At 35.7% G+C, this 14,159-nt stretch overlaps 2 protein-coding genes across 2 annotated transcripts; both read right to left on the minus strand.

Moving 5' to 3' along the window:
• Window positions 1-352: 352 nt before the first annotated feature.
• LOC131678621 (cytochrome P450 4d1-like) lies at window positions 353-2,441 on the minus strand. The gene is made up of 4 exons (XM_058958845.1): window positions 2,075-2,441; window positions 1,623-2,006; window positions 935-1,567; window positions 353-875 (listed from the first exon to the last, which is right to left on the minus strand). The coding sequence occupies exons 1-4, from the start codon at window positions 2,235-2,237 to the stop codon at window positions 532-534; spliced, it is 1,524 nt and encodes a 507-aa protein (XP_058814828.1). The 5' UTR covers window positions 2,238-2,441; the 3' UTR covers window positions 353-531.
• A 9,276-nt stretch (window positions 2,442-11,717) lies between these two features.
• LOC131679553 (uncharacterized protein K02A2.6-like) lies at window positions 11,718-12,395 on the minus strand. Its single transcript, XM_058960294.1, has one exon. It carries the CDS (start codon window positions 12,393-12,395, stop codon window positions 11,718-11,720), a length of 678 nt encoding a protein of 225 aa, XP_058816277.1.
• Window positions 12,396-14,159: the final 1,764 nt, after the last annotated feature.

A 14,159-nucleotide genomic window follows, 5' to 3' on the forward strand; every position in this document is an offset into this window, starting at 1 on the left:
TGTAAACTTTCAAATTGATAAACGTTGGAAATCCGTGTTTCACTATTACAATCTGCGCAACTGTTTGCTACACGTGTTTGACAGCTGCGCTCTAACTGCATTGTATCGATCACTGCGCCATCTACAAACGTTTGCCAACCGTGTTTCAGACGTCTGATTTATTCGGGATTTCAGTAGCGGGTATTTACACGCGATTCAAATCGAGCCTAAGCGTCTGTGATCTGTGGTAATACTCAGAAATGCACCATCAAAAATAATTTAATCACAACTCGAATTGCAATCATGTCTTCCTTTTATATTGCTGCCTTCATATTTAGAATATTTTTCAGAGACAAGCTATGATAACTATATCGTATAGGATATTGAAATTTTATTTGCATATTTAAATAAATTGTTGTCAGAATAATATTTGTCAGAATTCCACTTTCAGTTTAAAATACGGTCCGGGGCTTGGAAGTATACACCCCACTCTTTCACTCGCTAGCCCTACTCATACTAGCTCATATTTTAGAGTGATATCTTTCGATTCCGCTAAGGCTCACGTACAGCTAGCTTGATGGGAATGCCAACGTCAGGACGAATAACCAAATCTGCTTTGAATCTCATCTTGTGCATCGACTCCCCAGGTAAAACTTTGTACTTCGCCAACAGTTTGATAAGTGTCACCTTCAGCTCCATCATTGCGTACCGTTGACCGATGCAATTCCGAGATCCGGCGCTGAATGGGATGTAATCGTACCGACCACGGCTACTTTCGTTGGACTTTGAAAATCTCTCCGGGTCAAATTTTTCCGGATCGGGCCAGATTTTTGGATTTCTGTGTATGTTGTAGATCTTGATGGCAATAGACGTTCCAGCCGGAACAATTGTTCCATCTGAAATGTTGATGCTTGTTTATGAAACGTATAAAATCAAATCAAACAGGGCAACCTACTCATTTCCAGATCTTCCAGTAACGTTCGTCCTATAACCGGTACAGGAGGAATCAATCGTAGCGATTCCTTAACGACCATGTCCAGATATTCAAGCTCTTGAATTTCCACATTGGTAAGTTTAGCATTTGTTTTATCCGTGCCTAAAACTCGGTTAATTTCGTCATAAAGTTTCTGTTGGACGTCTTGATACTTGGCCAGGTGCCAAAGTGTGAACGAAATACCCGAGGTGGTAGTATCGTGTCCTTCAAACATGAACGTATCGACTTCCTCGCGAATATCTTCTCTACTGAGAGGTTTTCCATCGACCGTAACATTCAACAGTAGATCGAGGAAGGTCATTTTTCGCTTCGAATACATGTTTTCTTCGTCAAGATCAAAGGTCACCTTGGTGGTAGAATTTTCCTGTTCCAATAATTTTCTTCGCGAGTCAATTACTGAGTTTGTAAAATTGTGCAACTTCATAATGACTTTCTTTTGCTCCCTAGCATATGGGTACAGGAAAAATAGCGAAGGAAATGAGCGCAAAATGCTGAACAACCGTCGTAGAAAAAAGGTGCTCATCTGTTTTACTGCTATCGCGTATTCGTTATTTGGGTCATCCTGAGCATGGACCTGAACGCCCATAGATGTTTCTGCGAAATCAAAATTCCGTGAGTAATAATACATTAAAATTCGATTTCCACTCACCGCAAATACTGTCCAAGGCGTAGAGCGTTACATAATCATAAATATCAAACTCTCCCTTTCCCGCGTGCCGTTCAAGTTTTGCCACCAGAATGTCCGCCTCTTTGTTGAACACGTCCAGAAAGTTTTCCAGCACTTTGAAATGGAAAGTCGGAGTGATGATTTTCCGTCTTCGGAACCACTTTTCACCAGTTGAAATCAGCAAACCAGTTCCTAGCCATGACTCCAGGAAGTCATAGGCAAATGATTTTTTGATGGACTTGGCCAGCAGAACCTTCTCCACATTTTTCGAACTGGACAAATCTAACTCCAGCTCGTTGAAGGCCGCCATCATGGCAATGTCTTCTCCATGGACGGTATGTAGTGCAGTCACAATTTCAAATATTTCTGTTCGAAAAATACCCGTTCAAATATCCTGTTGATTGTATAACACTGAAAGAAAAAGAAGTACTCACCTGGAATACTTTTGCCAGCAAACATTGGCATCGATCCCAAAAAGTAATGTGATTCGGGACCACCAAAGTGTGATTTAATTTTCAACAGTTTCTGTCTAGTTTTATGATAATTAAACAGAACATAACCGATGTAAGCAAATATTAGGGGTAAAATTAACAACATTTCGACTGTGTGTTTGACCAACGGTGGATTTATGCAACGAGAATGGTACAAAATAGCGACTGATTCCGGCTCGCAAACGACATCAACTAATTAGACTGGCTAGATGAACAGCTGCTCTTCATCATATATTTTGGTTAGCTGCCCAAATGTTATGGCATGGGAATAAAACTCCTCTCCCGTGAAGAATAAAATGTGATTGTCACGATGAATGCTACCTTATACACACATTTTCGCCTGACGACATGACTCAGCAGAAATCAAACACGCGCGTAAGGCGGGTCCGACAAAGTAAATCCGACCAAAACCAGTTCAATGAGATAACATCATAGCACTTGCCGAGCGATTTGTTTTTATCAAGACGTTTGTTTATTTGATATAGCACGAAGCGTGTGTTTGATGAGTCATTTTTTGGGCTTTCATTTTCGTTCATTTTCTTGACCTATCATAACGAGAGGCGGATTCAGAAAGAAATTTCAGGAGGGGTCCGAAATTCCGATTTTGAAATGAATATTATGCAATTCGTAATACGTAATAACCTTACATAATGAATATATATGGTGAAAATTTGGTTTGGAATGATTTGGAGTTTGAAGCTAATATAAACCTGAAACTAATTTAAAATTTTACAACAAGTAGAAGAAATTCGGAGGGACCCTACCCTTGGATCCGCCACTGATCATAACCCAGATTTGCTAAAAATTTTGGTTTAGTATTTTCATACAAAACTTCGTGAGCTTTCATTATTATTATTATTATTATTATTATTATTATTATTATTATTATTATTATTATTATTATTATTATTATTATTATTATTATTATTATTATTATTATTATTATTATTATTATTATTATTATTATTATTATTATTATTATTATTATTATTATTATTATTATTATTATTATTATTATTATTATTATTATTATTATTATTATTATTATTATTATTATTATTATTATTATTATTATTATTATTATTATTATTATTATTATTATTATTATTATTATTATTATTATTATTATTATTATTATTATTATTATTATTATTATTATTATTATTATTATTATTATTATTATTATTATTATTATTATTATTATTATTATTATTATTATTATTATTATTATTATTATTATTATTATTATTATTTATTATTTATTTATTATTATTATTATTATTTATTATTTATTTATTATTATTACTTGATAATTTATTTTTGAAGTAGGGAAAAGCCCCTTTGAGTGAAATTTCATTTTTCAATCTCTTCTCAAAAAGGCATAAAAACCTACTTATCTTCTCAAAAAAATAATATATATATATATATATATATATATATATATATATATATATATATATATATATATATATATATATATATATATATATATATATATATATATATATATATATATATATATATATATATATATATATATATATATATATATATATATATATATATATATATATATATATATATATATATAATAATAATAATAATAAATTCTTAAATTAATTTAGCTCACTCGGTTAAATAAAACCATAACAGAGCTAAGCTTCATTCTTCATATGTATGTGAAATGTAATGCTTGATTGTGTAATTCTGTCGATCAGTCGTCTTTAAATATCTGAAAATATATAAATTTTATGAAGTTTCAAAGTTTAAGATTGGATCTCATAAGAAATTCAACGATGATTTTAAGGACAACAAAGTGTTCATTAGCTAATACGGCTAATTGTTAGCTTAGTCTACCTAAGCTAAGCTAACAAAGTCTTTATTAGCTAATATATCTCTAACAGAATGGAAGATAGATTTTCCTGCAGAAGAGAGGCCAGAAGTAAAAGGTTGTCTTGTTTCTGAAAATCGAGAACAATGTAAAATGATATGATCAATTTCTTCATATGACTCTAAACACTCACATAAATTAGAATCAATTATGTTAATGCGATATAAATGGCTTTTACATGAATAGTGATTTGATATTATACGATAGTTGGCATATATAATCTTCCAAAACCAAGGTTTACGATTAACTTTTGGTAAAATAGAAAGGCCGAATGCCGAATCAAAGGAAAGTATTCATTACCTTGAATTCCTCGATCATAAAAAGTACCTCTTGATGATCCTAGTTTAGCTAACCTATCTGCTTGTTCATTCCCATATATTTCACAATGCGATGACACCCAATGTAAATGTTATAGAAAATCCTTCTGTGTTCATTTTGTTAATTACATCTCGAATCAACCATATAAAATGATGTGTTTTGTTGTTAAAATTTATAGAATCAAGAGCTACTGAAAAACTAAGACTATCAGAGCATATGCAAAACGAAAAAAGAAAACTTAATTTGTGGATTATAAATTCCAAATCCCGATTTTTCATTAATCTTTGATCAATCAGTAAAATGAATATTTTCCACATCAATATTTATAATTTTCGGATTGAAAAAAGTTTGAGCAAATTGTGAATAATGAGTAGAAGGAATATTGTTAAGTTGTGTTACCAAAGATGTGTCAATTAATGGTTTAGTGCAATGAACATTTACATCAAATGACTAATAAAAATAGGAAGATGATTGAACTATTTCTTCTGTAATACTTAATATGTAAGGAATTACAATTCTACTGGTGGGATTTGAAATAATGAATTAAGAATAGAAACTATTGGATGAGCAGTAGATAAACATTGAGTTAAAAATTTACAGTTAAGTTCATGAAATCTAAGTTTTAGAGGAAGAACAGAAGAAGTAACTTCAAGGGATTTAATATGCGTAGATTGCATTAAACCTAAACATATTCTTATCTAACGATTTTGAACTTTCTCTAATTTCAAAAGATGTGAGTTTGTAGCGGATACAAAAGTGTAGCAACCATACTCTAAAACTGATAAAATAGAAGTTTTATAGAGCATTATCATATGGTCGGTGTTAAGTCAGACCGGACTAAGTGACAAAATATTGATTCGAGAAAAAACGAGTTTAAAGTTTGAAGCGCAGCATCCTTTACATTATGACTGGAAAATTATTTTTGCCATAATTCTTGTTTATTGTTATATATTTCAAATCTGGCAAAAGTCGAATGTAGCTGACGATATTCTTTATCCAGTGCTATCATCATCTCATTTTTTGATGTTTTGCGACTTAGTCCGGTCTGAATTAACACCGACCATATCAGAAGGAGAAGCACTCCACCACGTGCCAGTGATGCTTCTCATGAAATTTATTCTTTTATTACTAGTTTTAAGAGGTAGTCAATATGTTTTTCCATGTAAGTTTACTATCAAACCAAATACCTATATATTTATATTCATCAACCTTCATGATTTCCTGCTCGTAAAGATATAGGTGAATATTTGGAATGGTACGTTTTCGGGAAAAAATAATATATTGAGTTCTATATCTATTTTTCTATCTAACGCGATTTGCATAGAATGTTGAATATCGACCTTATCTTTTCCTACAACTGAAAGTACCTCATCATCTGCAAATTGATAAAAAATACATCCATTGGGAATAATAGTGCTTATATTGCTTGTGTAAATATTATATAAAAAGGGACTTAAACAAAATCCTGTAGGCAAGCCAAAGTAACTATATCGAGATAGTTTAATTGAATCATTTAAATAAAAGTGCATTATTTTGAAGGCGAAAAGGCTTTTATGAAAATTAACAATTACAGAAGGAATTCCTAATTCAAACATTTTTAGCGATAGATTATTGACCAATATTGAATCATAAGCTCCTGAAATATCCTAAAATGTAGCTGCCATGTCTTCTTTCTTATTGAAACAAAGTTGAATTTGGGATGCTAAAAGGGCAGTACAATCCCTGGTACTTCTTCCTTTTCTAAAACCGTATTGAGAATTTGATAAAATTTGTTCTCGTTCTGCCCATATTTCAAGACGATTTAGAATAATTCTTTCTAGTAATTTACGCATGCAAGAGGGTAAGCTAATAGGACGTCTAATATCAACTAAAGATGGACTCCTACCAGGTTTGAGGTGTAATATTTTGTGTTATAAAAATATTAAATGAATTTACTAAATGAATACTAATAGAAAAAAAGTACAGAAAAATGACATAATAATAAATTAGAAATAAAATGGATATAACGTAAAAAGGATGAAATGGTATAAAAAGAAAATAAAACACTTATCAGATAAGTCCTTGTCGGTGCCTTGAATTGGTACTCAATAGCAAAGTCTAATCTCGAGATTCTTCGTCTTTCTTCAATAGGATTTGTTTATTCCAGTTTTACGGTATACTGCTTACATCAGTTTAATCTAGCTTTTAATATCTGATCTTCTACAGATTCTTCCACAATCACGTAGTCAGCTTGTCTTGTCCTAATCAGGATATAGACTACTGCAATCCTAAAACGACGGTCAACTCCTCAATCCTGGAGGAATTATCCTGGAAGGACACTCCTTCAACCAGTCTTGAGCCTTTTACTCTGGAAAATCAGGAAAAAATTTATTTTTCAGCGCAAGCTTCAAAATATGTTACTTTCCTGTGCAAAGGTTGCTGCGACAATGGGACAAAATAACCAATTTGGAATAAGTATAAAATTGCGTACAAAAATTCGTTATAAAGAAAATTTAGTGAACTATATTTTCAATAATGCGATAACGTTCATCAATAATCTGTTCAAAATGATTTTAACACTCCCCTTCCTCTTTTGTGGCGTTTCGTCACATCATAGTTACGTTGCCTCAACTAATCGTTCTCTCAAAAGCATTTTAAAACAAAGGACATTTTTGTATGCGAATTTATTTAAAAGGTATCCTGCTGAGAATCTGGCATTAATTCCATCGTATCCTGCTTTTGTTAACTCTGTCTGCACTGATTAACGTTCAAATCAATGAGAATGTTGTAAAATTCATCAGAGTTTAAAAAAAAAAGAATTGATTTTGCCTTAGGAAAAAAATACAAGAGAAAAGATCTTTTGCAACTATAATGCGAAATATATATTCGTGTTTTTAAAAGAACTTCAACAAATTGCATTTCTTGTATTTGGGTTTAGAATTTGCTCAACTTTGACGTTGGAAAACACAGTCGATTTTTTTGGAAAAGAAGATTGAGCATATACATTACAAATTATTAATCCTAGAACGCTGCACTGGGGTACACATGTACCCCACGCCATCTTTGGAGCCGTGTGAAAACGAGAATTCGGCATTTACCGACCTGGGACCCTAACCATAATTCAATTTAGAGTTCATAGTAAGAGTGAGAAAAGGTGTTAAAGCCAGTTTACTTTTGGCCTTCGTGGAAGTAGGAGTCAAAGTTGGCGTGGGGTACATTTGTACCCCAGTGTACGGTTGCCGTTAGCGTTTCGTCAGGTTTCGTGCTGTCAGTTCAAATGTGACTCGTGAAAAATTTAAATACTGGTTAGTATTAAATAATCCCTTTTATTCATTTATTCAATTAATTTAATTTAATGTTAAAGAAGAAAAAAATCGTTCTTATTTTTGATAATTTTTATTGTTTATTTTTTATAGTTTGTCAAAACAATGGCTCGCAAGTATAATTTGCGTAAGTCACTGCTGCAACAGTAACTTTGCGTGTTACCAATGTATTACTGGACAGAAATATTTTTTTCATTTCAATTTCCACCCCATTTCGTAGTATTTTCCAAAACCCGATTTTCGAACTTTCACTCTTCCAAATAATTGCACTTTTTCAAAAATATCGAAATTCCATTTATATCTTTTCTAGATCATTCTTTCAACTTTTGGATTTTTTTCAAATCGATTCAAAATTCGCAAAGTTATAGTAATTTTTGAAAATCGTCAGAGCCACGATTTTTCAATATTCATTTTTGTTCAAATCACTTTATGTATCATTGATTCAATAAATTCCGTACCTTCATTTACACAGCTGTTTTCGCAATTAAAAAATGAAGAAAATGATGTATTATACATTTCGCTTGTTTGCATTTTTACCTGCGTGGGGCCACGTTCTAGGTTTAAGTATTAATTAACTTCAACCAGCACACGAAGTTTTACGACGCTTTTTTGGTCCAAACCTATGGTTCAGTAATGTATTGTTTTTAGGTATGAAATTTCGGAAATTTCCTGGGACATGATTCTTATATTTTGCTAATCCCTGTTGAAAATGATACACCCTTCCCGACCAATTATTATTATTATAGTTTTGTTTCGGTTGTGTCTACTACTTAATTCGTTCAGAATAAAGTATTCTATATGTCCCGATTACATGTCCTTTATTTGTTGTTTGTTTCAAAGTTGACTAGTCGGGCCGCATATGGTACGCTTATGTAAATTAGACACGTGAGGTTCATAAAATATTCCCTACGCTTTGCGGTGATGTATTTTCGCTGAGTGCTGAGAAAATGACCGACACTTGATGTGATCTAGATTACTTCATAGTTTTAAATGCCATAGGTCGCTATCGAGTATTGATCCATCTGGAGTTTTCCGGAGAAAACAGAATCAGAAAATGCTTGTTGCTACGCTAGGGTTGCCATCTCTGGAGTAGAGCTTCCATTTCCCGACGGTTTTCAGCTTCCCGGGATTCGGGAAATAAATAATAAATTTCCCGGGAAATCCCGGGATCCCGGGAATACAGAAGAAAAATAAAAAGGAGAAAGATTTTCTTGAAAACAAAAGAATAAATTGAAAAGTTTTCAAACCCGTTTGATTGCATATGTATTTGTCCTAAAATCAGTTGTCAGAAGATGGCGATTTGGTGGCCTACACATCATTCAGTCATTCGATAACTCGTCAATAAGTTTACGCAACATCAACTTTGTTTTATGATTTTTCTTGGCTATATGTATAACCAAAATTTTGGTAATTACGATTACGATTGGGACTAAACCCAGTTACTGGAGTTACTGTCCAAAATTGGAATTCGTTGTTCTGATACGATGGAATTTAATCAATTTAAAGCAAAGCACCTTCGTTAGTAATCTTGAATGAAAAGATTGAGATGTTTCAGGGTAGTGTGCAGTTATTTCCGATCAAATGAGAAAATGTGATATATGCAATCCATTTTTATCACAGTAGGATCAGAAATAAGTGTGAATCAAAATCAAGCAGATAATGGACGAACTGTGCAGCGATGGATGAAACCTACCATCGATTTCTTGTTACGGGCGAGTATCAGGATTGTGTAATCTTATCCCTTCAAAAATCCTTTCTGCATCATTGAAAGCGATATTCAAAGAGTTTGGATGTGAATGAGGTTGGACAGATACAGCATTATGTATTTCTTTTCATGCATCCAAAAATTAACAGATATTACATTTACGGTATAACAAATAAGACGAAATATGCGTTCGATGAACCGACCAAATTAATCTGCGGACGTTCTAGAAACATTCCTTATTTTAAATAGCGTTTGCGCTAAGCATGATATCACTAAAAACCATCCCAAGTATTGTAACATACTCATCGATTTTTTAAGAAAGTAACGCCATTTTCATTACTAATTTGATTGCAAGCCCTTTCATTCACGATCTAACTATTAAAATAAACTATTAAAAGAATTGTTAAAAAATCTGATCAATGGCCTCATCGGTTGCAGAGATATTGTGCGCATTACTAACGCTACAATCTGCATTCACTACTCACTCCAAATGTTTACAGGTAAAAATATTTCCTACATAATTTCTTTCGCAGAACCTAAGCCTTTTGGGATAAATTAAAAATCTTTTTTCCCGGGATTCCCGAATCCCGGGAATGAGAAAACACAATTTCCCGGGAATCGGGAATCCCGGGAAATCCAAAAATCCGGGGATTCCCGGGAAATAAATTCCCGGAATGGAAGCCTTACTCTGGAGAGGCTTTGCTCCGGAGATTTTCATTGACCTGGGGGGGGGATGGATTTTGAGTGAAATTAGATAGAAAATGGAATCAAAGCGACTGCTCGACATTTTTGAGCAGTGAAAAAGTGAAAAAGAAAAAAATACGTAGGGGGAACTGAGCCAATTCGGACCTAGTAAGGGTTTATGAGCTGTGGTCCACTAGGAGGTTGATAACAGTCTATTATCTTTCTCCGGCCAAAACCAGCCTAGAGGCCGTGTAGCATACAGCGGGTTGCAGTATCTCAACCAAGAATCGATCCACTGGGTTCCTGTTCCCATGTCGGAAGAGGCGACTGAATACAGGAGTCCTCAAGTCAAGGTGTTTCTCCGTGCCGATGACTGAATGACTGGGAGGTCTTAAATATGCGAGTCGCGCACAGAGTGTCGTGGGTCTTACCCTTGCTGTCTTACGACACAGTGGACGTTTGTTTCTTCGCTAATCGTGAGATTAAAATGGTGATCATGCCCCTAATACCCATTTCGGAGTTCGCTATAGGTGATTATAAACCAACGTGTTTGGTATCTTCTAGTTGCTGTACAATAACTGCTGCTGATGATGAAATGTGTAGTGCTGTGATCGAGTATGGTTAGTGTAGCACAAAATAATCTCCAGCATAAACGTACAGCAATTATGAATCTATCCCGCATTGTCGCAGGAAGGAAGAGCTTCCATAGCTTTGGTTCAAGAACCGTATTTCCGTAAAGGAAACTTCTATGTTGAAAAGCTACCTGACCCCGTATTCGTAGCTTTCAACAAAAATGGCATGATAAATCCACTTGAAATGCCTAGTGCATGTATACTTGTAAATTGTGCTATTGACGCATGTCTTATATCCGATCCCACAACTCGCGATATTTGTGCCGTCACAATAAATATGACTATTGATAATATATAAAATTGTTCGGAATATTGGCGCATAATGAACCATACCCTTCTGATGATTTCAAAAAAGTTGTATCATACTGTGGCAGAAATGGGTTTCTCCTTATAATTGGTAGTGCAGCAAATGCCCACCACATAATTTGGGGCAGCTCAGATATCAATTTGAGAGGCACCGAGTTGATGGATTTCTTAAGCAGTACAAATCTGCACATACTTAATGTGGGAAATCGCCCAACATTTGCACGAGCTGGAGAGAAGAGGTGTTAGATGTCATTCTCTGCTCTGAAAAGATTACGCATGAGTTGGCAAACTAGTTCGTTCCAAACGAGCTCGAACCGTCGCTATTTGACCATAGGTACATCGTCTTTGATCATTTAAACGTCTCGCTAGATATCGTCACATATGTTAATACCAAATCTACGAACTGAGACATCTACGAAGAGAGCTTGGCGACTAGGTTTCATAGGTATCTTCTGACGATTAAATCTCAACGTGACTTGAATTTGGTCGTGGATAAAACAAACTCACTCGTAGTAGCAGCATACCAAGAGTGTTGTGTCCCGTAAATAAGAACGCGGATTGTAGGAACAACTTATTTATTATTATTTTAATTTTAATTTTAATCTTTCGTTCTAGAGCAATCGATCTAATCATTTTTTATTCATAGGAAAAAGGAAATCTCAGATGGTAGCAGTGACTAGTCTGCTGTCACTTTTCGCTTAGCACCAATGTTAGATAACCGTAAGGTGGTGTTGTAGCATCTCCCTCTTTATGACACAACGTAGTGTTCAAATCTGGGAGGAAGTCGAATTGGTCGTCCTCGAGAAGTAGTGGAATCTGGAATTCGGTTTCCTGCGGCAGCTTGATGTAACAGCTCCGTATTCTGTATCGGAATTAGCGGTTGATGTCCTTGGTACTCATTCGGCTGGCTTGAGTCAGCGTCAGGAAGGTCTGCCGTTTGTCGCGGACGAATGTTGAATTCATCTAACAGTACTGCTAACAGTAAGGTATCATTTTGCTTCGCCGATGATTCTTCGCTATCGTTGGCCTGCACTGTGTCTTTCTGTGAACCAAGTTGATTGATATGAGATCTGATTAGTCCGTGACGTAGCCCATTCAGCCAGACGTTGTAAATCACCGTTCCAACCTTTTCAATATTTTTTCCGGCTTCCCAGTACCAATCATTCCGTTTGTACAACTTGGCGTGCACTAAATCACCAACGTTAAATTGTCCTGATTGCTGCTTCTCTGATTCCAAAGTGTTTGTTAACGAACTCGATGGTCGCAGCATGTCGAATGTTGTTCTCATCTGCCTCCCGAACATTGCTTCACTGGGTGACTTTTGTCCGATGACTCCGCATGGTGTTGCACGATACGTAGCCAAAAACACGTCTAAAGTTTCCTGGAGGGGTTCCCCCTTGTTAATCTTCTTCAGTGCACGTTTCATTGAATCAACGAACCGCTCCGCCTGACCATTGGATTGCGGATAATAGGGCGCGGTAGGCAAATGTACAATGCTGTTAACAGTACGTTTAAAATTTGTCGCAGGTAAATTGGGGAGCGTTATCAGAAAGAATAGTCAATGGTAGTCCCAACCGTGCAAAAGTACTTCTAAGCGACTTTAAGGTAGCTTTGGTCGTAGTTGTTCTCATTGGGTATATTTCCGGCCACCATGAGAATGCATCCACGATGATTAAGAACCAGAGGCCATCGATTGGCCCCGCAAAATCTATATACAGACGCTGCCATGGTCCGGACGGGATTGGCCACGCTTCTGGAGTGGCATGAGCTGGAGATTTGGCTACAGACGCACAATCCTTACACTGCTTCACGAAATTTTAAATCTGTCCGTCTATGCCAGGCCAGTAGACAAAACAATGCCGGGATGTCCTTGGTGTAGTCGTTGAAGAATCCGATTCTGGTAGGGCTGGGGAACAACCACACGCTCGCCGAAAAGAATACATCCTTGTACTACAGTCAGGCTTTCCTTCCGGTTGTAAAGTACCTACCTTCAGGTCCGAATCATCTGTTCCGGATGACCCCCCACTATCAATGCTCTGAAGTACCCCTTGGAGCACTTTGTCGTGTTTGCTAGCAGTTGCAATCATATGATGTGATAGGAGTATTTTCGACTGAATCCTCCAGAACAGCTATAAGATCTTCCATAGCTTATCGAGTTGATGTTTTTTGATGTGCCGCATGCTATGACTATCATAAAAATAAAATTTGACCTGGGAACCATGTTCCGGAATTCCCGGAACTGGTCATCAAGTGTCCGTATGTGTCCGGATACCTTCGTATATGATTGCATTCTTCATAGATCTTCGAGTTGATGTTTTTTGATGTGCCTTATTCCATGATTATCATAAAAATAAAATTCGTCCTGGGAACCGTGTTCCGGAATTCCCGGAACTCTTCATCAAGTGTCCATATGTATCCATATGCCTTCATATATGATTGCATTCTTCATAGATCATCGAGTTGATATTTTTTGATGTGCCTTATGCCACGATTATCATAAAAATAAAATTCGTCCTGGGAACCGTGTTCCGGAGTTCCCGAAACTCTCCTTCAAGTGTCCGTATGTATCCGGATGCCTTCGTATATGTTTGCACTCTTCATAGATTATCGAGTTGATGTTTTTTGATGTGCCGCATGCCATGATCATCATAAAAATAAAATTTGACCCGGGAACCTTGTTCCGGAATTCCCGTAACTGGTCATCAATGGTCCACAAGTGTACGGATGCCTTCGTATATGGTTACATTCTTCATAGATCATCGAGTTGATGTTTTTTGATGTGCCGCATGTCACGATTATCATAAAAATAAAATTTGTCCTGGGAACCGTATTCCGGAATTCCCGGAACTGGTCATTAATGGTCCACATGTGTACGGATGCCTTCGTATATGATTGTATTCTTCACAGATCATCGAGTTAATGTTTTTTGATGTGCCGCATGCGATGATTATCATAAAAAAAATTGACACGGGAACCGTGTTCCGGAATTCTCGGAACTGGTCATCAAGTGTCTACATGTGTCCGGATGCCTTCGAATCTGATTGCATTTTTCATAGATCATCGAGGTGATGTTTTTTGATGTGCCGCATTCCACAATTATCATAAAAAATAAATTTCTTCCTGGGAACCGTGTTCCGGAATTCCCGGAACTGGTCAGAAAGTGGCAAATCTATATTAAACCTTTATTGAA

This window comes from Topomyia yanbarensis, chromosome 2, assembly GCF_030247195.1.
Source record: "Topomyia yanbarensis strain Yona2022 chromosome 2, ASM3024719v1, whole genome shotgun sequence".
NCBI lineage: Eukaryota > Metazoa > Arthropoda > Insecta > Diptera > Culicidae > Topomyia > Topomyia yanbarensis.

What these genes read in the sequence shown, in the direction of transcription:
- LOC131678621 (XM_058958845.1), bottom strand. Translation starts at nt 2,237, where the DNA reads ATGTTGTTAATTTTACCCCTAATATTTGCTTACATCGGTTATGTTCTG. An exon ending in TGCTGGCAAAAGTATTCCAG is followed by an intron (nt 2,007 to 2,074) that starts GTGAGTACTTCT and finishes TTTTTCGAACAG; the next exon opens with AAATATTTGAAATTGTGACT. An exon ending in ACTGGAAGATCTGGAAATGA is followed by an intron (nt 876 to 934) that starts GTAGGTTGCCCT and finishes TCAACATTTCAG; the next exon opens with ATGGAACAATTGTTCCGGCT.
- LOC131679553 (XM_058960294.1), bottom strand. Translation starts at nt 12,395, where the DNA reads ATGAAACGTGCACTGAAGAAGATTAACAAGGGGGAACCCCTCCAGGAA.